The sequence below is a fragment of the Sorex araneus genome, chromosome 3 (assembly GCF_027595985.1).
Source record: "Sorex araneus isolate mSorAra2 chromosome 3, mSorAra2.pri, whole genome shotgun sequence".
Classification (NCBI taxonomy): Eukaryota; Metazoa; Chordata; class Mammalia; order Eulipotyphla; family Soricidae; genus Sorex; species Sorex araneus.
Window position 1 is genome coordinate 28,478,426 of NC_073304.1, and position 23,614 is coordinate 28,502,039.

At 46.0% G+C, this 23,614-nt stretch overlaps 1 protein-coding gene across 11 annotated transcripts in view; it reads right to left on the reverse strand.

The window, feature by feature from the left end:
- Positions 1 to 23,614, reverse strand: part of RGS6 (regulator of G protein signaling 6) — a 561,022-nt gene that overhangs the window by 96,884 nt on the left and 440,524 nt on the right. For all 11 annotated transcript variants that reach the window (XR_008629102.1, XM_055129995.1, XM_055129998.1 and 8 more), the window contains exons 4-5: positions 4,802 to 4,852; positions 1,446 to 1,552 (exon numbers count right to left, since the gene is read on the reverse strand). Coding sequence is in view for 10 of the 11 variants with exons in the window: in XM_055129995.1 (XP_054985970.1) it covers positions 1,446 to 1,552; positions 4,802 to 4,852 (158 nt within the window). In the remaining variant the exon portion in view is untranslated. The remainder of the gene's footprint in view (positions 1 to 1,445; positions 1,553 to 4,801; positions 4,853 to 23,614) is intronic.

Below are 23,614 nucleotides of genomic sequence, written 5' to 3' on the forward strand. Positions count from 1 at the left end.
AATTGCTCTACAGAAAGCAAGCTTTCCACAAAGGTATTTTATTATTATTTAAATGGAGCAACAAGTGGCCCAGACCAGGGTCTGAGTGGTTTTTGCAGTGCTGGTGAGGAGTCAGGGATATTCTTTAAAGTCCCGTGTGTGTGTGTGTGTGTGTGTGTGTGTGTGTGTGTGTGTGTGTTTAAGGGGTGGGCAGAGAGTGGTTTGGGGGATGGGTTGGGCCATATCCAGCAGTGTTTAGGACTTACTCCTGGCTCTGTGCTCAGGGATCACCCTGGCAGTGCTCAGGGGACCTTATGTGGTTGTGGGAATTTAACTAAAGTCAGCCACATGCAGAATAAGCACCTTTCTCACTGTTCTCTCCCTGACACCCCCTCATGATTAGAAAAGAAAAAATTGTTTAAAACATTTTATTAAATGAAATTAATGTAGGGTTGGAGAGAGTACAGAGAGTATAGTACTTGCCTTACATGTAGCTGACCTTGGTCCCTGGTTCCACATTATGGTCTCCTGAGCTCCCAATCTCCTACCCCTCTGGAAGTCATCCTTGAGTGCAGAGCCCCAAGAACAGTCAAATGTATCCCCTCCCAAAACAATCAAAGTGTAGTTATTATAGTTTAAGTCATATGTTTACCATGGAGGGGTTTTGTTTTTGCTTTTGTTTTGGGGTCATACCTGACTGTGGGAACAATATGTGGTACCAGGGTCCACACTGTGAACAAGGCAAATGCCTTAACCTCTGTGTCATCTCTATGTCCAATGTTTATGGGTTTGATGCAAGTTACCTCATCTCTTCACCACTACCAACAGTGCCCTAAGTCACTTCCAACCCACCTCTTCATCCATGCTCCACTTCCACCCCAACTTGGTATTCTCAGTTTTGTACTCCAAAGCCAAGGCTTTGTCATCCTTCAATACTGTCTATACCCTTGTTTTGTCTCTCTATAATACAAATGAATGAGCTCATCTGGTATTTGATCTTCTCTCTATGCCTTATTTCACTCGATGTCCTCCAGTTGTATCCAAGTTGTAGCAAATTAAAGGATTCCATCTCTGGCTGCATAGGCTCCATTGTGGATTAATCTCACAACCTCTTTATCCACTCATCTGTCATTAGACATTTGGGTGGTTTCCATATCCTGGCTATTGCACTAAGTGCTGCAATGAACAGAGATATGCATCTGTCTTTCTGAATGAACGGTTTTGTTTTGGAGGTTAGATACCTAGAAGTGAAACCACTGGATCCTGTGGAAGCCCTATTCTTACTTTTGTGAATGAATCTTTATATTGTTTTGTGCGGAGGCTTAACCAGATGGCATTCCCACTAACAGAGAATAAGGGTTGCTTTTTTCCACCACCAGATCCCCATCCTCCATGTTTTAATTCGGTTGTTAAATCTGAAATCAGCACATGGTTCCTTGGGAAGAAGAATCAGCAGCAAAGCCTACCTGGAAACGATAAAAGGTGCCATCATCTTTCATCGTGAGAACATGGTCCGAGATGGGGAAGACGTAGCCCTGGGCAGCTATGAGGCTTCCCAAGTGGATTGCTTCAACTGCAGGGATGAGGCAAGAGAAAAAGAAGTCATTAAGAAGACATCAAGAGGCAGGGAGACAAGCAGAAATTTACACAGGGAGAGGAAAGCACAGGCAATGGCCATCATGCCCAGATATCATTTTTTTCTGATATAATCAATTGCTCTGGGACAGGGTGGGAGATGGGGTTGGTGGTAGAGAAGGGGGATATCCATGGATGGGAGGGGCTGATACATGTCTGGACTTGTCTGGATCCAACTCTGAGAATCTGACATTGCTGAACTTTCCTGTGTCAAATCTTGTAGGAGAAAATTTAGCTGCATGGTAATGAGCCTGAGCTCAGTATGGGTAGACCTGTCTTCCACTGAGATATTTCACAGAAAGTGCTTGCCAGGGTCTGATGCAGGGTACATGTTCAGTAAGTACTGTCAGCCTGGTTTGTATTGTTTTGTTTTATAATATGTATTTTTAAATCACTCTCAGCAATGATTCTACAAGCAATCTCACTGCTTGTAGAAAGTTGGGACTCACTTGTGTTCAACCCGCAATGAAGAAGTGTTATCTTCACTCAGTGAAGATGGAATATAATTTTTCTTGCTTGAAGGCCAATGCAGTGATAAAATGGTATAGGAGATCTACCTGGTAGAAGTATTTATATTTTTCTCACAATCAAGTTATTTTGTAACTTTAGCACCAGCTGTAGATATATTTCCATAACTAGTCAGGAGTTTCCTGTATTTTGCACAGAGTTAAGAGAAAATATTAAATGTAAATATGGTTTTACCATAAGTGATAAAGTTGACAAATATTCTTGCTGGTAAAAGGAATTTTGGACATGGGACCTGAGAGGTGCCCCAGATTGGGGAAACTCCAGGGATGATTAATTCCATAAATTCTGTTTTTTGTTGTTGTTTTGGTTTATTTGGTTTGGGGCTGTACCCAGTGGTCTTAAGGCTTATTCTTATCTCTGTGCTTGGGATCACTCCAGCTTGTGCTTGAGGGACTGTATGAAGTGCTAGAGATCGAACCTGGATCAGCCATGTGCAAAGCAAGCTACTCACTATACTATCTCTCTGACCCCAAGTTATGAATTTTTAAAAATAACTTACTTTGGCATGACATACCAACTGTTCAAGAGGTTTTGTTTATTTTGTTTATTGAGAACAGACATTCTGTTTATTGAGAATTGCCTAGCTTCACCCAGAAAGGACAAGTAATGTAACTTGTGGAGTCAAAAGAATGGAGATATATTTTATTGCTTCATGATGACCAATCTGCTTTGTAATATCCTCAAAAATTATAGGTCCAGCAAAAAAAGAGAAATTTCTTGACACCCACATCCCCAAGGAAGGAAGCAAAAAATGTGAGCAAAAGGTGACGTACTGTCAGAAATCTAAGACTGAAAATCTCACTGGATATTTTGGGTTTTTTATTAGAAATGTGGCAGATGGAAAGATAAAAGGAAGTGCGAAGGGATGGGGCCTGGAGTGGGGACAGAAGTTGGTCCTGGGGTTTCTCAGGTCCTTTGTTCGACCCATTTCTTTCCTTTCCTTGTATTCCCAACTGGTGAGTTGTTCTTACCTCATACTACCCAATACCTTCTCAGAAGCTCAAACAGGTCCTAACATCCGTATGCTCTCCCAAGGCTATCAGACCATCACTAACAAGTCTCTCTCATTTGAGACTTTCGCAGAAGCTTCTCATGCGAGGTCCAGGGGCTTCTTTACCCTACTCACTGGCTACTGGGGGGTTCAAGATTCTGAGAGTACTACCACTTCTACCACTGCTGCTGCCACCACTGCTATTAGTACCAATGATAATAGAAAACGTAAGTTAGAAACATAACAATCATATTATTTTGTTTTATATAGATTTTCAGAGGTGTTTGAGGATTATACCTACACGTACAAAGATCCTTTGGAAGAGAAAAAGAAAAACAATAAAGAAAGGTGTTCTATAGTGTATCACAAAAGAAATACTGACTTTAAACACTTCCAACTAATTTGGTAGCAACTTGTTAAGTATGGTTTCTATAGGCGGGCATTGAGAAATCTAGGCTGCTTCAGAAAAAAACTCCTCAGGTAGTTGATTTTTCTTGCCTTGAAAGGATTAGCATATATAGTTGCCTCTGTGGATGAAGAACCAGGCTAAAATTCAGAATTTTCCCTCCCCATGAGCATGAATATTGATCAAGGTGGTAAAAAGGCTAGTGTCACATTTAGGGGCATAGTTTTGACCCTTTTTTGGGCACTCAGATTTCTGGCAACTCTATTGACGTGAACTCTATGTAGACTGTATTGTTTCAAGTTGTATATTAGGAGCATCGGTTGAGAAGAAAGCCTGAGCTGACATGCTGAACCCAGCAAGAAATCACAGCTGAAGGTCAAAGAGTCAGAGAGGACTTTAAAGAAACCTTTAAAAGCACAGCAATTGGAGGTCATTTAATTGAGAAAAATAGGCAAGGTCTCCCAGAAATGTCAGAATAGACTAGTGAATGCTTTCAAATAAAAGTTTTAGGCATCAAAAATACTGAATTATGACAGGGAGAGTACAATAAATTCAGGAAAATATTAATGAGCAACAGGGATCATAAGCTTTCCTTGCTATCTAGGATATAAGTTTATCTACAAAAGCTTTACAGTAACCAGAATTCTTATTTTTCAGGAACCCCCCCATTTTCTAATTATGCCATATAAAATACATTTTACTACTTCTTTTCTGGTTGGAAGACAGATTTGAAAACTCTTTTATTGGCCAGCGTTTTGTTTTTCTGGTAAGGTTTTCCTAATTAAAATGCAGGATTAAGTTGGGGATGGGGATCATTCTTTCATTTTTTTGTAGAAACAGAAAATACGAGTTGTAGCAAATAATTTAACATCTTAATTGTGGATCAGGCAATCTAATTTTAATAGCTGGCTTTAGAAGACAGTTCTGTGGCAGTGCTACAACTTATCTATGATTGCTGTGGCTAACAAGAATTCATTTCATTTCACACATTACGGTACCAGACTTTTTCGCATTCTAAATAGTTGCTCTCTCCCTTTGAGGATGACTTAAATGTAAATGATGACTTAAAAGATAGCTACTCAGTGGAGAAAATTAATTAATTTTATTTGTAAATGGGGTGCAGCCACATCCAGGAATTCACATTTATAAATGTGAATTCTACCCTCCAGATTCCAGGAGGGTAGACACATCTAGTTTGGATCTTGGTTATGGAGTATTTACAAGAGTAATGGCAATAAAGTCAGTGTCCAAGGGTCAAGTACCTGGATCCTCGATGGAAAGGTTCTTCATAAGCCACTGCACAATGTCAGTACCTGTAATGATAAGGCAATTTCAATTGAGGAATTCAGGGGGCATTTTACCCAATGACAAAATAAATATATTTCCCTAAGAAACTCTGATTCCAATTAGCACACATCCAGAGGGAGATGGAAAAATCTTTGCATCAATTGGTGCATGTCTATAGTCATAATATCATTCTTTCCCACAAAGAATCCACTTAGGATGACTCCAGTTTTATGTGGAGCATCTTTAGGGGACTTTGTAGAATAACATTGGTTTGTTATTTTTCCCTGGCCACAGGGAGCTTAAGTTTATTGGGTTTCACCCATCACAGTGCTCCCAAGGCACTCCCATTACTGTGTGTTTATCTTTAACTTCTCTGTGATCTGCTTCCCCAACCAGTCTATCACCTTTATTCTCAAATCAGACTCTATTGATTTGTATTTGTAAGTTAAACATTGCTTTTCTCTTCTCCTTATGTCTTTTTTGCATAGTTTACTTCAGAGCAATGTCCTTTTTGTATAGACATGGGAAAACAGTTAATGCTATGCTTTTGCAACTTGGGAGTTAATTGACTCCGAATAATATTCACTCCTGGGCATCTGTTTTCCTGTCTTAAATCTCAGTTGCCATTAGTTCCTAGCACTGCAAAAGCAGGGTCCCGATGAGGGACTGGATGGACCCAGGGCAAGCTGTGAGATACCCTGCCATCAAAATGGGTCAAACCAAGAGACAAAATCACTGTATCACTGTTATCCTGTTTGTCGATTTACTCGAGCGGGCACTACTAATGTCTCTATTACACTCAGCCCTGAGATTTTAGCAGCCTCTCCTTATTCATCTTTCCCAATGATTGGAGGCTCTTTCAGGGTCAGGGGAATGAGACCTATTGTTACTGTTTTTGGCATATTGAATATGCTATGGGTAGCTTGCCAGGCTTTGCTGTGTGGGCAGGATACTCTCAGTAGCTTGCCAGGCTCCCCGAGAGGTATGTATATATCTTTTACTTATTTGGGATATGAATACACCATGGGGAGCTTGCCAGGCTCTTCCAAGTGGGCAACAGACTCTTGGTAGCTAGTCAGTTTCTCCAAGAGGGAGAACGAGGCTATTAGATGTCATTCTAAGAGGCAAAATACTTAACTATAAGTTAAGGGCAAGGTCATGGACAAATTCTGTCATGATCCAAAGAGTAACAACTGGATTAGGACCTTGTTAGGGTTAGGAAAGACTAATCTGACCTGAGCACTGTAGTCTGGGATCTATAGTGAGATGCCCCCAGGAGAGCTACCCTACAAGCTTAATGTATCTCTTACTGTATCCATACAAAATGACTAATATTAAAAAGTAGAATTAAGATGAATGTTTGAGTGGTTATTGGACTAAGGAAAGGAGAAATAAACTAGTAGGTGGTATTTCACCCTTGAGCAGATCTCCTGGCTGTTGGAGATTGGAAGGAAGGGCTTTTATATGCTGATTGTGCTACCCCCCAAGGCTTGAGACCAAGGTGGTGAGATGGAGCGCGAAGAGACTAGCATGAAGGACTGGAGGAGACGGGAATGAAGGGTGGTATGAGACTGGAATGGGGAGTTTAGTGAGACTGGAACAGGCGCGTGGGGAGAATGGAATAAATGGCAACTGATCATCAACCAGCCTGGTGGCCCTGTTCCCTCCTTCATGCCTCTGTTGCCTGTGGCTGCAGGTTGGAATGGGGAAGCGGCACCGAACGCATGTGGTGGGTGAGAGAGACCATGCCACCCCCTCCACCGCCGGCTAACTTACTTATTTTGTGATTACACAGGACTTACTGTGTCTCTCTATTTTGATAACACACCCAGGTCAGATGGTGATAGTTCACTGTGCTCAGCCCTAGTCTGTTTTCCTATGGGGAGCCCTCAGCCATCCATGTCCCACCCTTACTGCCAAGCACCAATCAGCACATGTGACCTAACAGGCTCCTGAAAACCATCCTTTCTTACTTCTGGTTGGGGATGACCATGAAAACACGCAAATGGCCTTGTGATTATGGGTATAAGCTCTATGTGTTGACACAACCTCTTTCCTGCGTTCCCCCAGGTCACACACCCAGTCTCCTATAGTCAGGGGTGAGCTGAGTTTGGAAAATGACAGGTGGCTAGAAATGCCATCTGAAACCCTGAACATCAAGGCTTCTCAGACCCCTCACATGCCCAGGGGCAGAGCCACATCGTGGATGGAGCCTGAAGATTGATACCCACTTCGGGCAGTGTGATGTGATCAAAAACTCATCTGTCATGCTGAAGTCCCAGATGTTTGGGTCATCTCTATTTTGCATCTATTATTATATTTTTATTTATAACTTTTTGGGAGGCAATTTTGGTTTACAAGACTATTGAATTCAGATGGACAATATACCAAAGGGGGGAGGGTCCCACCCATTATTGAATGAACCCCCAGGGTGTCTCACTCACTCTCTTCTATACTAGTATCCACATTTCTTATATCAGAGACCAAGAGTTTGTTCTCGTTGTGTTGATTTCTTTGTTTTGTTACCTCATATTTCACCTGCATGAAATCACATGTCATTTGTCTTTTTCCATCTGACTTATTTGCTGAGCATGATTCCTTATGATCCACCCATGTTGTTGTAAATGGCAAAATTTCCTCTTGTTCTAATAGCTGAGTAGTAATTATGTAGATTATATACATAATATATACATTATGTATATAGACCACATCTTCTTTTCCCCTGACCTGTTGATGAGCACCTAGTATTAACTAATTTAAAAGCCTGAATGAGTCAGAAGGAACACTTAAAGCTTATTTACTCCAACTCTCAGTAATACACAAGTCCCATACATCTTTGGACACATGGTGTTCAACTGCCCTTTAGAAAAACCCAGTATCTGGGAATTTATAAACCATCTAGGTAGCTGGTCCCTGTTCCACTCTCTTGTATATCTGAACAGACTGATCTGACCCCTCTCTTTTTTTTAATTTTATTTTATTGAATCACCAGGTGGAAAATTACAATGCTTTCAGGCTTAAGTCTTAGTCATAAAATGCTGAAACAACCATCCCTTCACCAGTGCCCATATCCCACCACCGAAGACAAAAAAAAAAAACACACAGTACACCTCCTATCCCGCCCACCCCCGCACCCCACCCCGCCTTGTAACTGATAAATCTCACTTTACTATCTATTTACTTTGGTTACATTCAATATTTCAACACAAACCTCACCATTATTATTAGGAGAACCCCACTAGAGTCAGATCTGTTGCGAAGAGAAATGAGGTCGCTCGGCTGCAGTAGCGGCCGCGCGGTTTTGTATTTCTGTACTTTAACAACTGAGTCCAGGGAGATTTCTTCCGGATCATTGCAAGCTGGTAAACCCCATCTGTGGTCGTCATAATATGGCGGTCCCCACGCCCTTCATCCCCAGGAAGGGACAGGCGAGAGAGAGAAATACCTTTCCCCTCCTAGGCGGGCATGGGGTCGCGGCTTAGTTCTCTGGCTGGAGACAATCTGCAAGGAGCAGTCCATGTTGAAGTTGGTTCAGCTGGGTCTGGGTTCACGCTCGTGCAGCTGTGGAGGAGCAGCACGCGCGTGCGGCTCCCGCTGACCCCTCTCTTAAGTTAGTATTTTGTCCTAGGATAGTAGGAAATTAAACCCAGAATGTTTTCTGCCCATGACATGGTCCTTCAAAGAATGGACAGCATGCCCACCGACTATCTTCTCCTTGAGTTGACCCCTTCCCAGAGAAACACTCTGGGGTTCCTCGGATATTTTCTTTGGTCCTCTTTCAAAAGGAATCCAGTTCTAGAGCATCCCAGTTGACAGGGGAGGAGAGGTGTCCAGTTCTCTGGAGGGTTCTGCAGTTCCACTTAGTCTACCTCTGCCACCAGAGAGCTCACTCTCAACCCGTGCAGACCTCTGACGTGGCCCAGTTCCCTCTGGATGGCATGTGTGATGGGAAGCAGCGTGAAAGGGACATTTCCAGCTCTTAGGGTCTATTGTGGGTCCGAGGCCAAGAGTTCTCCTGGAATAGATTCCCAACTGAAAGAGCAGAGCGCCAGCTGAGTGACTAAGAACTGCTCTTTTTCCAGAAAGACGGCTTCTCAGAACTGTGACGGGGGTGCTGGGAGCGAGGGCAGCACAGTCTGGAGCCTGCACAGGGCTTCTCTCAACCTCTCTGACCTAACCAGAATATGACCTAACCAGTGCACTGTCCTGCCTCCTCTCCTCCTGGCCTGGCTCCCCCCCGCCCCCGAGGTCCAGCCTTGGAGACTCATTGGTCCTGCCAGCTTGCTGCTTTTTCAACCTCAGAAGCACAACTTCTAAGCCCTTCCCCAGGCTGGCCCCGGGATGGCATCAATGAGCTCAACTTTGGATCCAAACCACTCCTATTCATTCACATTCTTGGAGAGAAAGCGAGAGTGTGTCTGTGTGCGTCCATTTCCTCCAAATTATACAAGTTCAACATTTGTCCTAGGAAGTGAAGAACAAAGCAGAAATCAAATAAGAGCTGTAATCCCAAGTTGGGGGTGGGGGAGAGACTCTAACCTGCTCTTTCCTCAAAAGAGAAAGAGTTCTTTTTTGTGTGGGTTGCCTAGAAACTGAGAGGGTTTCTGCATCCGCTACAGCTCTCTCCCCGGGGCAGGCGGATTATCTTTCTGCTGAGCTTGCTGAACCATTATTTATCACCTGCCAAGATTGATTACTCACCCTGGGACAATGACAGCCCTTCCTTTCCCCTGTTAATTACTGTCATCATTAATATCCATGTCACTAATTAGTATTCATTCACATTGAAACTCCTTCCTTGCTATCATATCCGCTTCCCTCTCTGCCCGGCCACCCCACCCTAGAACTTGAGCACCATTGTCTGCGGTTCTCCCCGCCTTGGCTCCAGTCTCTCATCTCAGAGTCTGGCCTGGTGGTCCCCCACCGCCCTTCTCCACCAGGTCTCAGTCATTCAGAGCCAGATGATTACAGTTTTAGCTCCGTGTGTGTGTGTGTGTGTGTGTGTGTATGTGTGTGTGTGTGTGTGTGTGACTGTTGTGAGTGTGTCTGGAGGAGGATAAGTCACAAAAGCCTCTTCCTTCCCCTCCACTGCCTAGCTCCACACCTCCCCCAATGCGATGGGTACCACATGTTCAGGGTTTTTGTCCTCTTGCTTGCACCATGATGCTTCCTGCTCCTCTGGGGATGTGTTGGGAATGTCACCAGGCTCTGGGGAGGGCTGAGCTGCCACTCCAGGTGCCCAGGCTGCTATTCTCAGTAGCACCCAACTCCTGTTCTTCTGCCCCACTGCGCGTTAAACCCCAACAATGCAACTGTGCCTAGGGCTGGAGACAGTCTCTGCCTCAGCACAGGGATATTTTATTTTTGGGGGGCGCACACCCAATGGTGCTCAGAATTTACTCCTGGCTCTGTGCTCAGGGATCACTCCTGGCAGTCATCAGGGGGGCATAGGGGATTGAACTGGGGTTGCCGGGTGCAAGGCAAGTGCCTTAACCCCTGTATTATCTCTTGGAAGCCCTCACCATAGGGATATTTTAGGCTTCCTCTGATCAGTTCAGGAGGAACCATACTCTAGTCTTGAGGCAGGAAGGAAATCAGAGCAACTTTTACTGCAGGACCAAAGAAGAAAGAAAAATATGTCATATATTCTTGGAAATCTGGGATGGTGACATCCGAGAATCAATCAGGTAAGACTAGTTCAAAGAAACATCAGGGAAAGGATTTTTATTTTTATCTTCACTTCTCCTCTTTCCTCTTACCCATAAACACCCAATCATCCTTTACCACCCTTCTAAACAGAATTCAAAGCGTAATTATAACTTATCTGAAATTGTTTTGTTGCCACTATTGGATTCTAATACAGTCAAATTGCCCTGCAAGAACTTAAAGACAATGTAAAAACATTAGGAACAAATGCAGGACACTTCTCATTTATTCCTAAGGGTCCAAAAACTCTTGGCTAAAACATTTCCTTGCTGAATTTCTCACCAGAAACTCCAGGAATAGCTATGGATTGCCAGAGAGGATGCCTGAAACACACTTCAACGCCTGACATATGTTTATCCTAGGCAGATATGATTGTATTTATATAGGTATCATAGGACTGCACTGTAATTCTATCTTTTATATAGTCGGTAAGTTCTCACCATAACTGATAGGACAATATTAACTTTAAGCAATACAACCTGTAACAGAAGCAAGTCCTTAATGTCCTTTTCCTCAACTTTGGCTAGTTTATTTTTGCTCACCAATATTATGAAAAAAACAACATTGACTAAAATGACGATTAGATTTATTGGAAGGATAACCAGACACAAACCGTAGGCAGCTGAGAAGGTGACTGAACACAAAATATGACTCTTCTAATAAAATTATTGATTATGTACACCATAAGTGAGACGGCATTTTAAGAAAAGTACATATTGCAGAATGATAAATTTAGATCAGAAAGCTCATTATGTTTGTATTTTATGAATTCTACATGCAGAGAAGCATGTGGATATGGAGAAAGAAAGTACTGGAATGATCAACTCCTTAACTTCAGTGATAGGAAATTTCCATCCTCATATTTCCTTATGATTTGACATTCATAGAACATAAGTATTTTTTAACTGGAGGATGTGCACTTTTAAAGACCAGGGAGAGGACATTTAGCTTCTGATATTCAGTGGTGAGGGTCCGGGGATGGAGCTACAGACACACAGTGGAAGGGGCAAAAAGCGGGAATGGACTATTGGGGACCCCGGTCTCAGGCAAGCACTCAGCTCCAGGGTCTGGGCAGAGAGTAGTGAAGGAAGAATCCAAAATCCAAAAGCTTCCTGAGGAGCAGCTGGGGGGGACCCCACCATGGTCCCAGACAGCTCATTGTCTTTGGTCCCATGCTCAATGCAGAGTCCCAGAGAGGACTTGGCTAAACTGTCCGCTTTAGTGCTGGACTGGGTGAAGACCCCTTCCTTGGGCTTGGGGTCTGTGGGGCTCTTCAATGGATGTCTCAGCAACATAAATGTGGTTATTCTTGTATTTTATGGAGTTGTATCTCCCTAAACAATATTCTAAAACTTCTAGCTTGGGAAAACCTCTTATGATAAAAGGGTTCTATATTGACTTTGTCTTAGGATGTTCTTTTTTCTTTTCTTTTTTTTGGGGGCATGGTGGTGGTGAGAAAGGGCCTCTAAGCAGTGCCCTAGGATTCCAAGGAGTCACACTTGCAATGCTTGGTCAACTGGGTGGGTGATACTATGGGCCTCTAGGACTATAACCAGGTCTGGTCTGGGGCAAGTGTGTGGTGCTGGGCGTTGAACAAAGACTTCTGTGAATGGAAGACATGGGGAGGAAGAATCTCTCAGGCTTGTCTTGAGGTGTCTTAAGTTCCCCAAAGATTTAGCATCTCCCCATGCTACCCGATTATTCCTTCCAGATGAGTTAAATCTTGAGCAGATCCTATAATGAAACACCTCCCTGCCCCTTTCTCAAGTATTCTGTCACTGTGAGCCCCTAATGGGACTATAGACTTGTGATAAAAGATTGGTTCCAGGCACCTGAAATGTTCAAGTGACCTGAAAATTGGTGGCACATACATCATATTCCTGTGTGTGAGCTCAAGGAATCCTCAGTCATGGTTGTGGCACGGTCTGCCACTGCCATGGCCTCTGTCACACCTGTGAAGGGAACAGGCGGCTTTGTGCTACCTCTTCACAGGGAGGGGCTGTGTGTAGGCCAAGGTGATGAATGAAATCTGGCATGTCCATTGGGTGCCAGGCTGGGCTGGCACTTGACCCTGACGTATCACCTTGACAATAGCTGAAATGCAGTATAACCTGAAAATATACTAACCCTGCAGCTATTTGAAGGAGGAGGCCCAGAAAGGCCAAGGTCATATATTTGTACCTATTTGAACTGTAGTTGGATCCCAGGTGATCTCATACCAAATATTTTTATAAATCATTCTGCCCCTCTTCCCTGCATAACTTTGTTTTTCTTTTTCTTTCTTATTGAATAAGCTTGAGATACAGTTACAAAGCTTTCATGTTTGAGTTTCAGTCATACAATGATTGAACACCCATCCTTCCACCAGTGCACATTTTCCACCACCAATGTCCCTAGTATCCACAGCCCCCTTTCCATCCCTTCCCCTTCTTTGGTACATCTACACAATGGAATACTATGCAGCTGTTAGGAAAGATGAAGTCATGAAATTTGCTTATAAGTGGATGGTGATGGAGAGTATCATGCTAAGTGAAATGAGTCAGAAAGACAGGGACAGACATATAATGAATGCAATCATTTGTGGGATATAGCACTGTCATCCTGTTGTTCATCAATTTGCTTGAATGGGCACCAGTAACATCTCCATTGTGAAACTTGTTGTTACTGTTTTTGGCATATTGAGTACGCCATGGGTAGCTTGCCAGGCTCTGCTGTGCGGGCGGGATACTTCCAGTAGCTTGCCAGGATCTCCTAGAGGGACAGAGGAATCGAACCTGGGTCGGCTGCATGCAAGGCAAACTCCCTACCCACTGTGCTATCACGCCAGTCCTATGCAGAATATAAAATAACATAATATAAGACTGACACCCAAGGACAGTAAAGACAAGGGCCAGGAATATTGCTCCATAGTTGGGAGACTGTCTCATTAGCTGGAGGAGAAGGCAGCTGGAATAGAGAAGGGATCACTAAGTCCTCTGCATAACTTTAAAGTAGAGTAGCTGGAACACTAGGAGTCAGCACTCAACTTCCCTCCAGAAACAGAGCATTAAAGCTAATAATCAAACTACTATTATTAGCTCTTGAGTGGATAATTTATTGACAACTTCTAGGTTCCTGACTTCAGTATGTTCCTTCCAGAATGATCCCATGGAGTAAATAACTTACTATTATCTACATTTTGCAGGACACTCTAAGAACACTCTGCATAGGACAGTCTATACAATTTTACACCTGAATATTGTGTCTTAATTTAAAAAAATGCTACATCTAGTTATGAGACCAAGTGAAAGAGACCATTTTAGACTGGACTGTGGAAGACAAGCACGATGTTTATCTGGTGGTGAGATGGGGAACTTCTGCTGGAGGAACCCATCGGAAATTCTAGTGGCATTACTGAGCGAATCTGTTTAGTGAATGGATTTGAATTATTTTTTGAGGCCACATTTTTGACAAATAGATAGACATTTGTCTATCAAGCAACTGAGTCAATAAGCAGTCAATAAGCACAGTGTTTATACAGTTGATATAAATATGCTCAACATGTTTATATAGTTATACCATGTCAACTCATGATATGTGATTTGCACACTGTTAATACCACTCTCCCTCCCACCCCCTGCCCACCACAGGTGCCTTAACCTACACCTCCATGCACTCTTCCAATATACATTTCTTCATGGCTCAACTTAAGAAAATACTGCCCTCTTACAGGTTGAAGTAAGAGCATGTAGACATGCTCTCCACAGAGGTTGGCATATATTTTATTGAAATGAACCCAGTATGCTAGGTATCTTCATCCTTCATTCCCTCCTATAAAAACAAAGATTAGGAAAATAGAACCCTAGTACTGAGGGTTAAAGGACTTGTTGCATACAATGCTAGTACCATGTCTGGTGCAGAATGGCACTGATGCACATTAGCTAGTGGCAGAGTCTATGTTTCAGGGACTTGGGGTTGGAGTCAAGTATCTAACCAAATGATCTGTCTGGATGGGTAATCAGCAGCTTGGGATGCCTGTGCTTTCACCTGTCTATTCATTTTAGGTCTCAGAATACCTCAAACTGTTTTCAGGAGCTTTTCAGAAGGGGTCTATTAAGGATAGCTTCCTGAACTGAAGAGCAAGCAGAGGAGGGAGTGGGGACGGAGATGTCAGACGGGGCTTCACAGAGGGAGAGGATGTGCCTCACAGCATCTGTGGCCTGCTATGGCCATCATTGCCAGGTTGCTGCTGTTTCCTTCAGTCATGCAAGTGATTTGCCTCAAGACTTGGCTCCAATATAAGCTTTTCTAGTCTGCTCCTTTGGACTTTCACATTCCAGGAAGTGAGAGTTGAAAGCAAAAGAGGTGTTCCTCACTGTCTCTTAAACATCATCTTAAACTGAGTATAGAACTGGATGTGGGTGCCCTGGTCCTTGGTCACCCCTAGACCTGTCCTGCCTTTCTTTCCTCTTCTAATTCATGGACTGCCTTCCCATAATGCACCTGCTTTATCCGCCACAGGGCCTTTGCACATGCCACATGTGTGGTGCAGTTAGCTCTCCCATTTCTCCATTCCATTTTTTCTAGTTCTGGCTGTTTCTGAATCTGCTTCAACCATAACCTTCTCAGAAAAACCTTCATTGTTCTCCATACCAGATCAAGATGCTCATTTGCAGAGAATAAACTGTTTTTCTGGAGCACTATTTCAGTTTGGAATTAAACATCTACAATATGATTTATAATATGCTAGATAGCTACATTTCTCAACTGCCATATAAGTTTCTTGAAACAGCAAACTGAGTGACTGAGTCCACAGAAACATATCATCTCAGAGTTCCCGATGCCAACATCTGAGGTCAAGGTGTCAGCAGGGTTGGTTCCTTCGAGGGTTATGTGGTGAGGTAGAACTTTGCAGGCCTCTCTCTGTGTCTAGTGGTTTGCAGCAGCCTTTGTTCCTTGGTGAATGGGAGCATGACCCCATTGTTGCCTTCCCGCTGATGTGGCAACCTTTCTGGGTGCATGGCTCTAGATCCTTCCAGAAGTCCCTTCCAGAAGGACACCAGCCATTCTGGAATGGGATACATCCTTAGCCCCTCATCTGACTCTGGTTACCTTCAGTGATGCAAGTGTTAGATAGTCACATTCTGAGAATACCGAGGTCTGAACTTTTGGAAGATGCAATATCTGAAGTTTTGGGAGACATACGTTGACTGATATTGCCCAGGGAGTTCCAGCTCTGAGATGACTTGATCCAGGTCTAACAGTAAAGACCTAGTGCGAGCCTTCATTGGTGCTTATGGCTCAACACAGATATTCTCTCTCTCTCTCTCTCACACACACACACTCTCTCTCTCACACACACACTGAACATACCAATTCAATGCACACACACTCACCATAAACCATACCCATCCAACACCACACACACACACACACACACACACACACACTCACCATAGAATATATCCATCCAATAAACACACCATAGAAGATACCCATCCAATATATACATACTCACTATAGAAAATGCCCATCCAATAAACAAACACGTACACATAGAACATGTTCATCCAATATGCTCACACTCACCATAGAATATACCTATCCAATAAACAACAACCATAGAACATACCCTTCCAATATACACACATTCACCAAGAAGCATACCCATCCAATACACACACCATAAAACATACCCATCAGACATAGACACACACTCACCAAAGAATATACCCATATGATATACACATACTCACACTTAACAAGAATACACTTATCGAATATTCATACACTCACCACAGAACATATTTCTTTGTGACTGGAACCTGTTTTTGTTCTTTTTTTTGTGGTTGCTGCAAACCTCAGCAGAAACCTCCACCAACCCCCTGGGATGAGCACTGGGAAAGCAATCAAAGCTCTGGGGCTTCCTCCATTCAGTTGTTCATCCACTGGCATGGACTTCTGTAAAATCCTATCACTGTTAGGTGAAAAGAAATCTCAGCGAGTATCTGTTTACTAATAAGCAGAGGCCAGGGGTATAGCTCAGCGGTAGAGCACTTGCTTCATGAGTACTAAGTCCCGAGTTCCATCCCCAGTTCCACAAACCAACAAAACCCAAGTCATGCTGCCTCCTTCCCCTTGTAGAGTACCACTGCCACCTGAGGACAGGAAGTGTAAAAGTAGTGGTGGGTCCTCTCCTGTGCTAAAATTGTAATCCTCCACCTCTCTGCCGATCCCTGCCACTTCCAGGCTGTGGGTCGACACTGCCTCTGGTGCCCCTGACCCAGCGCGTGAGTTTCCTTTCCTTTCCTTTGTATGTTGGAGTCCTGCCCAGTGGTGCATGGTGATGTGGGGAGATGGTGCTTGGTCCCATGGTGGTGCCGGAGTAGGGAGCCACTGGGGCCCCTAGCACCACACCTGGCACTGCTCCAGGGCCTGTGCGGTATCCCATGAAATAGAAAACACGGGGTAGAACTCAGGTCCTTGCATATGCTGGGTAAGTGCTCTCTCTACCCTTCGAGCTAGCACTCCGGCTCCGACTTTCCTTTCTTAATGGGAAGACTTCTGGCTCGTCCAATTGACTTAGGACAGGCTCAAGGACAGGCTGCATCGCATCACAAATGCGATGCAGCAAATGTGATTCCAAGCCCAGTGAAACACAGATAGCTCCTCGGTCCCCCATTTCCATGCCAGGGTCACCTCCCTGGGCTCTTCTTCTTCCAGGCCATGCTGCATTGGCTTGTAGCCCTCCATGGCGTGTGCCCCTCAGTGACCCACATGGCAGGAAAGACAGTCAGCTGTCCAGAAATCTCGTGGGTCTCCACCCCTCCCCTCCAGATCCAACCCCAGCCCTAGTCCCCCTGCTCAGATGGAGCACTGCCCCATCCCCTGAAATGTAAAGCTTCCCTGTGCATTATGAAAAATAATAGGGGGCAGGAGACCAGGCGAGGTTATTATCAACTCATAAATCAGCCGGGAGGCTCTGAGGGTTGAGGCGAGATGCCCGAGATGGGCTCCCCCGGTTTGTTCTCTCACTGGAGTCCCCGCGATTGATTCACAACCTCATAGTCCTCCTGCATCCAAATCCCCAGTCTTCTATCTAATTGTCAGCCGGCGAGTACATGATTTGCAAGAGGATGCGAGCAGCCGCCGACAGGGGTGGAGGAAAGATTAGTTTTGTCAATCAAAAGCATCTGGGGCAAGCCGGCGCGCACTTGGGATTTAGCTCGCCGTCAGCTTATTAAAGGGGAGGCTGGGGATGGCGCCGCAAAGCCAGGTGGGGTGGTCACAGTGGGCTCAGTCCTGTGGCTGTCACTGATTGCCATCTTCCACGCCCGCTGAGGGAAGTGAGGGAAAACAGAGAGCAGAGCCACAGCTCCAGGGGAGAAGTGAGTAAAGGCCCAGGCCATCTAGGCCTAAGAGCATCCATCAGAAAATAACAGAATTGCTGCATTCGGTACCATAGCTAAGATATGGAATCAACATAGGTGTCCAAGGACAGATGAATCGATTATGAAGATGTGGCATATATACACAATGGAATACTATGCAGCTGCCAGGAACAATGAAATCATGCAATTTGTTGCAACGTGATTGGAACTGGAAGATAATGTTGAGTGAAGTAAGTCACAAGTCATCAAACACAGGATCATCCTTGATCTCACCTGTCTACGGTACAGAGAATACTTGATGAGGAAATGTACTGCAGTGAAAGGTGGATGCCTAGTTTACCCTTGATCTCGGTGTTTAGAAAGGAGAACAGAGAAGGAAATAAATTGGGCGGGGGGGAGAAAAGGATGTGATGCAATGGGTGAACAGGCAGCAGGGCTTCAGTGCTGGTGATACGGGTGAGTGTATACCCACAAATGCAAAACACAGACTCAATGACACTGAAAACATGAGATTGAAGCTGCAACCACTGGGGCTTTGTAATGTGCCTGTCAAGTTGACGGGTGGGGGTTGATGGGGTGGGGGGCTGGGGTAGGGAAGAAATATGGGAACTTGGTTGAAGGAAGTTGACACTGGTGGAGGGCTTGGTGTTGAAATATGACATGCCTAAACTGCAACTATTAATAACTTTGCAAATCACAGTGCTTTAATAAAAAAACTAAAATAAAAGGAAGTCATTAGAAATGGGGGTGCTGCTGGCTGGTTCCAGGTAGAAGGCAGATAGATGCCAGAATACTTGGCCTTCAGGAATTGTCTAAAGGTCCTCTAGTTCGCACAAGCTTAAATCTGAAACCTGACTTCTTTTTGTTGCTGTTGTTTCGAGGAGGGCACATCTGGTGGTGCTCAGGGCTCTGTGTTCAAGGATCACCCCTGGTGGGATTCAGGGGGCCCTATGGGGTGCTGTGTGCAAGGAAAGCGACTTACTTGTACTATCTCTTCGTCTCTAAGACCTGGTTTCTGGACATTTTATATTTCTTTCTTTTTTTTTTTCTTTTTGGGTCACACCTGGCATTGCACAGGGGTTATACTCCTGGCTCATGCACTCAGGAATTACTCCTGGCAGTGCTCGGGGACCATATGGGATGCTGGGAATCAACCCTGGTTGGCCACGTGCAAATCAAACATCCTACCCCTGAGTTATATCGCTCCAGTCCCTGGACCTTTTATATTTAAACAAACCTGCATGGTGCTGTCACACGTCGATTCTGATCTGCTTTACCCACTTTTTAGAGCAGTGACACCCCCACCCCCACAGCCACAGCAAGCTTGTCAACGTGTGGTCTGCAAGTCCCCTCACCTGTGGCAAGGCCAGGTGGGCTATGCACAGCAGGGAGTGCCCTCTGGAACTCCTGTCCCTGGAGTGAAATTTCTACGGGGGACTCACTCATTCCAGCTCCAGAGCCGAGAGTCCTTCTTTGGGTTCTGTCAAGGAGCATCACGGGCCAGGTGGGAGGAGTGGGTGTTGATTTTTGTTTTTGGCATCAATTTCATTATTGTTTTTTGGTGGGGCACACGCGATTGGGCTCAGGGATCACTCCTGCTGAGCTCGTGGGACCATATAGGATGCCTGAGATAGAATCCAGATCAGTGACATGCAAGGCCAGTGCCCTATTCACTATATTTTCTCTTTGGCCCCTCAATTTTATTATTTCATTGTTGTAATAACATGATTCACAATAGAGACAATATTTGTGCTTTACTTGTGCAATACCACCAATTTACTCTCCAATTTACTCTCCAATTTACTCTCCAATACCACCACCAAGATGACCATGTCTCTCCACCACTTTCCCTAGGCTCTTCTTGTCCATCCTTCCTCCCTGCCTCATCCCTTGCTGCTCTCTTGCTCCATGATCCCTTACCGCACATGGTGACCTCACCTCAGCTATTATCAGAGTATAAAAGATTTGCTTTCATTCGCCTTGGTCTATTCTCATGTATATGGGAGTGAGATCTCTATATTTTTTTGCTAGTGGCGTCTGCTGGTGTCTAGTGGCTGGTTCTCTACCTCATATTGTGAAACACGATATCCTCTGGTTCTATCAATGATATAGCAAAAATGCAAAAATCCATCTTTTCTTGCAGTTAGTTGGAAAGATGATCTCTAGGCCATCGGCAGTCAAAGTCTTGGTGGTGGGTCCTGGTGGGGAGCAGGTGGGCCTTACTGTGTGTGTATGTGGGGGGGCTGTAATACATTTTCACTGCAGTGGTGAGGTTGGAGGCTGTTGGACCAGCCTGGGGCTGGAACCTGAGAGAGAAGATCCCACCTTTAGGTCCAATGGCTGTGGGAGAGAGAGAGAGCAGGCAGAAGTCATGGCCTTCAGCACAACACTATACTCAAGGCAAGGCCCACCAGGGGACACGGGCAGGGGCCCCTCTCTTCTCTTGTGCTCCCCAGAGGTGAATCCACCCACCGCCTCCAAAGCCAAGTAAGCTAATGATGCAGTCTAGAGATACAGCCTGGAGAAGGCAGAACTGATAAGGAGGGTGGCAAGGACTCTGGAAGAACATTGAAACCATCAATGTTCACTGTATCACTGTCATCCCGTTGCTCATCAATTTGCTCGAGCAGGCACCAGTAACATCTCCATTGTGAGACTTGTTGTTACTGTTTTTGGCATATTGAATGCACCACGGGTAGCTTGCCAGGCTCTGCTGTGTGGGCAAGATATTTTCGTTAGCTTGCTGGGCTCTCTAAGATGGGCGGAGGAATCGAACCCGGGTCGGCCATGTGCAAGGCAAATGCCCTACCTGCTGTGCTATCGCTCCAGCCCATCATGTTAGATAAGAAAAACTGTCCTTGCCCAATGTCAATGTCAAAAGCTCTCCTTGGTTTATCCTGCCCCTCAAAAGCCTACCCTGGCTTTGTTTAGGTTCACAGATAACACAGCGTACCTCAGGGGACCAGCCCACAAGGGGCTTTTATTGTGGTGCCTGCTGGTCTGCAAACCACCTCTTTCACCCTGCTCTTTCTCCTGTCAGATAAAACAGTTTCTTTGAGGACATGAGTTCATCTCCCCAGCTGCCAGCTGGTAGCTAAAGAAGCCTGTTCTCAACCCACCCTGATCTCTCTGGTTTGGCCTTCGAGGGGCAACAGAAAAGATGCTTTGTGGTTACAGGGTGAGGCCCTGGGAGTGGGGGCGAGGGAAGTGCACCCCCAGGCGGGCCCAGGCTGTGCGCAGTCACTTTCCTGTCCAGTGTGTGGTGGGGAGCTCCAGGCAGGGCTGGGGGTTGGGGGTGGTTCTTGGCTTCTGGATCCCCCTACCCCTGAGATGTCCCTTCAACCTCTAAGGAGATGTGACACATGCCCATCCCCCTTCTCGCCCGGGGAGCGAGGTGCAGGAAACCCGCATTTTGCTCATCTGGTCCTTCTTAGGAAGCATTTGCATCTCCATGCTGTGCCCAAGGCAGGTGCTGTCCCTGCCCTTTCCAAGCCTGCGTCCTCCCAGGACACCAGACATCCGGCTACAGATGCCAAGAAACACCAGAGTCAGCAGGAAGGGGGCAGGGAGGAGTGGGATGAGGGGGGAGTTTGAGACATGAGTGAGATGGTGGGGAAACACAACACAGAAGCCTGTGAGTGGGACAGAGGCGGTTCTAGAACAGGAGGAACTCTCTCTCTCTCTTTCTCGGTCTCTCTGTCTCTCTCTCTGTCTCTCTCTGTCTCTGTCTCTCTCTCTCTCTCTCTCTGTACATGTGTGTGTGTGTCCTGTCCCCCACCATGCTGATGCTACCTCCCGAGCCCCGAAGGAGCAGATGGCAAGTGGAGGGTGGCCATGCCCTAACCTGACCCCAGGCAGGCTGGGGAGCAGACTGGCTGGCTGGGAGAAGTCACCCCCACCTTGGTGCGGGTGCTTGGGGAGACTTTGAGCTGTAAGAGGGGTCTCCCCATATGGTTTTCAAAGGCCACTTGGACTTGCGGTTGAAGAAGGTGTGGTAGAGAGATAGGAGGTCACCTAATGGAGCTCATGAAGGGGACAGAGAAGTCTCACTGACTGGGGTCCCATGGTGGTGAGGGGTGATGGTAAGATGGAGGGAAACAAAGGACTAAGTGAGAGTCTCGGCTCAGGGCCCTGGTCCCCTAGGAAGGGCAGGACACGGGGAGTGGAACCCTGGGGCTCCAGCCTTGCTAACAGGGTGCAGGGCAGCTGTATGTGGCAGGGGAGGGCATGGGGTGCTGACTAACTGGCTAACATCAGTTAGCCGCATGGGGAGTGGCGTTGTCCAGCCGGTCTCGGGCGTGGAAACCTGGATTTGGGCCTCAGCAGGCGGGAAGGTGGGCCCATAGCTGGAGCTGGGAGTGGGCCCATAGCTGGAGCTGTGAGGCCAGCCTCCAGGGAGGACATGCAGGGAGGGAAGCGAGGGGTGTTGGGAGAAGGCCCTGGCAGGCAGAAGCTGCTGTAGGACAGCCAAGCCTGTGCGCCCTCAGGCTGGGCTCACAGTTCTCTCTCCAGTGAAGGCGTAGATCTTGCTCCCCAGCTCCAGAGAAAAGCGGAACAGCTCAGACTCTGGGCCTCCTGCCAGGCCGTCCTGGCACCTGTTCTGGGTGCCTCTCTTTCGCTGCTCTTGTCTCCATCAGGGAAAATCGACAGGTACCACCTGTGACAGCCGCAGAAAGCTCAGATTTTTGGAGTTGTTGGCTGCTTTATGACAAGTTCAGTGTGGGATTGTTTCTGGCTGTTGGAGTCTAGACAGTGCCACTCCGGGGCTGGCCTGTGGCTAAGCACAGCCAGCAGAGCCCCCCCCAAGCAGAGTGAGGTGTGAGGACTGCTTCAAAGCCTCGCCCCCAGCCCTGAGTTAGAAGGCTCCGGGGCAGTAATGCGCCTCTGTGCAGCCAACCCCCAGCTCACACTTATAAATCTTCACCAGGCGAAGCCCTAGACTCAGGAAAGAGCCTAGAGGGAGACACTGTCCCCCAGGAAAGGACAGGTGAGATGGACGCTGACACACTCTTTCTAGTGTGCTGCCTTACCATCGTGCCCCACCTCAGACACTGGCTCCTTCAAAAATAGATTAGATCTGAGGCAGCCAATAGCTAAGTGGATAGAATTAGTGGAGTCTGCAATGAAATTAAAGCATCAAACAAGAGAATAGGACCAAGCACTGACTGGAGAGGACAGAGCCCGCGTGTGGGATGGGAGAGGACAGGGTCCACATGTGGGATGGGAGAGATTAGGGTTCATATGTGGAATAGGAGAGAACAGGGTTCACATGTGAGATGGGAGAGAATCGTGTCCACGTGTGGGACAGGAGAATAGGGTATACCCGTGCGATGGGAGAGAATAAAACCCACATGTGAGGTGAGGGAGAACAGGGTCCACATGTGGGATGGGAGAGAACAGGGTCCATGTGTGGGACAGGAGAGAACAGGGTCCATGTGTGGGATGGGAGAGATCAGGGTCCATGTGTGGGATGGGAGAGAACAGGGTCCACATGTGGGATAGGAGAGAATAGGTCCATGTGTGGGATGGCAGAGATCAGAGTCCACATGTGGGACAGGAGAGAACAGGGTCCACATGTGGGATGGGAGAGAATAAGGTCCACGTGTGGGATGGGAAGAGCAGGGTCCACGTGTGGGATAGGAGAGAATAGGTCCATGTGTGGGATGGCAGAGATCAGAGTCCACATGTGGGACAGGAGAGAACAGGGTCCAC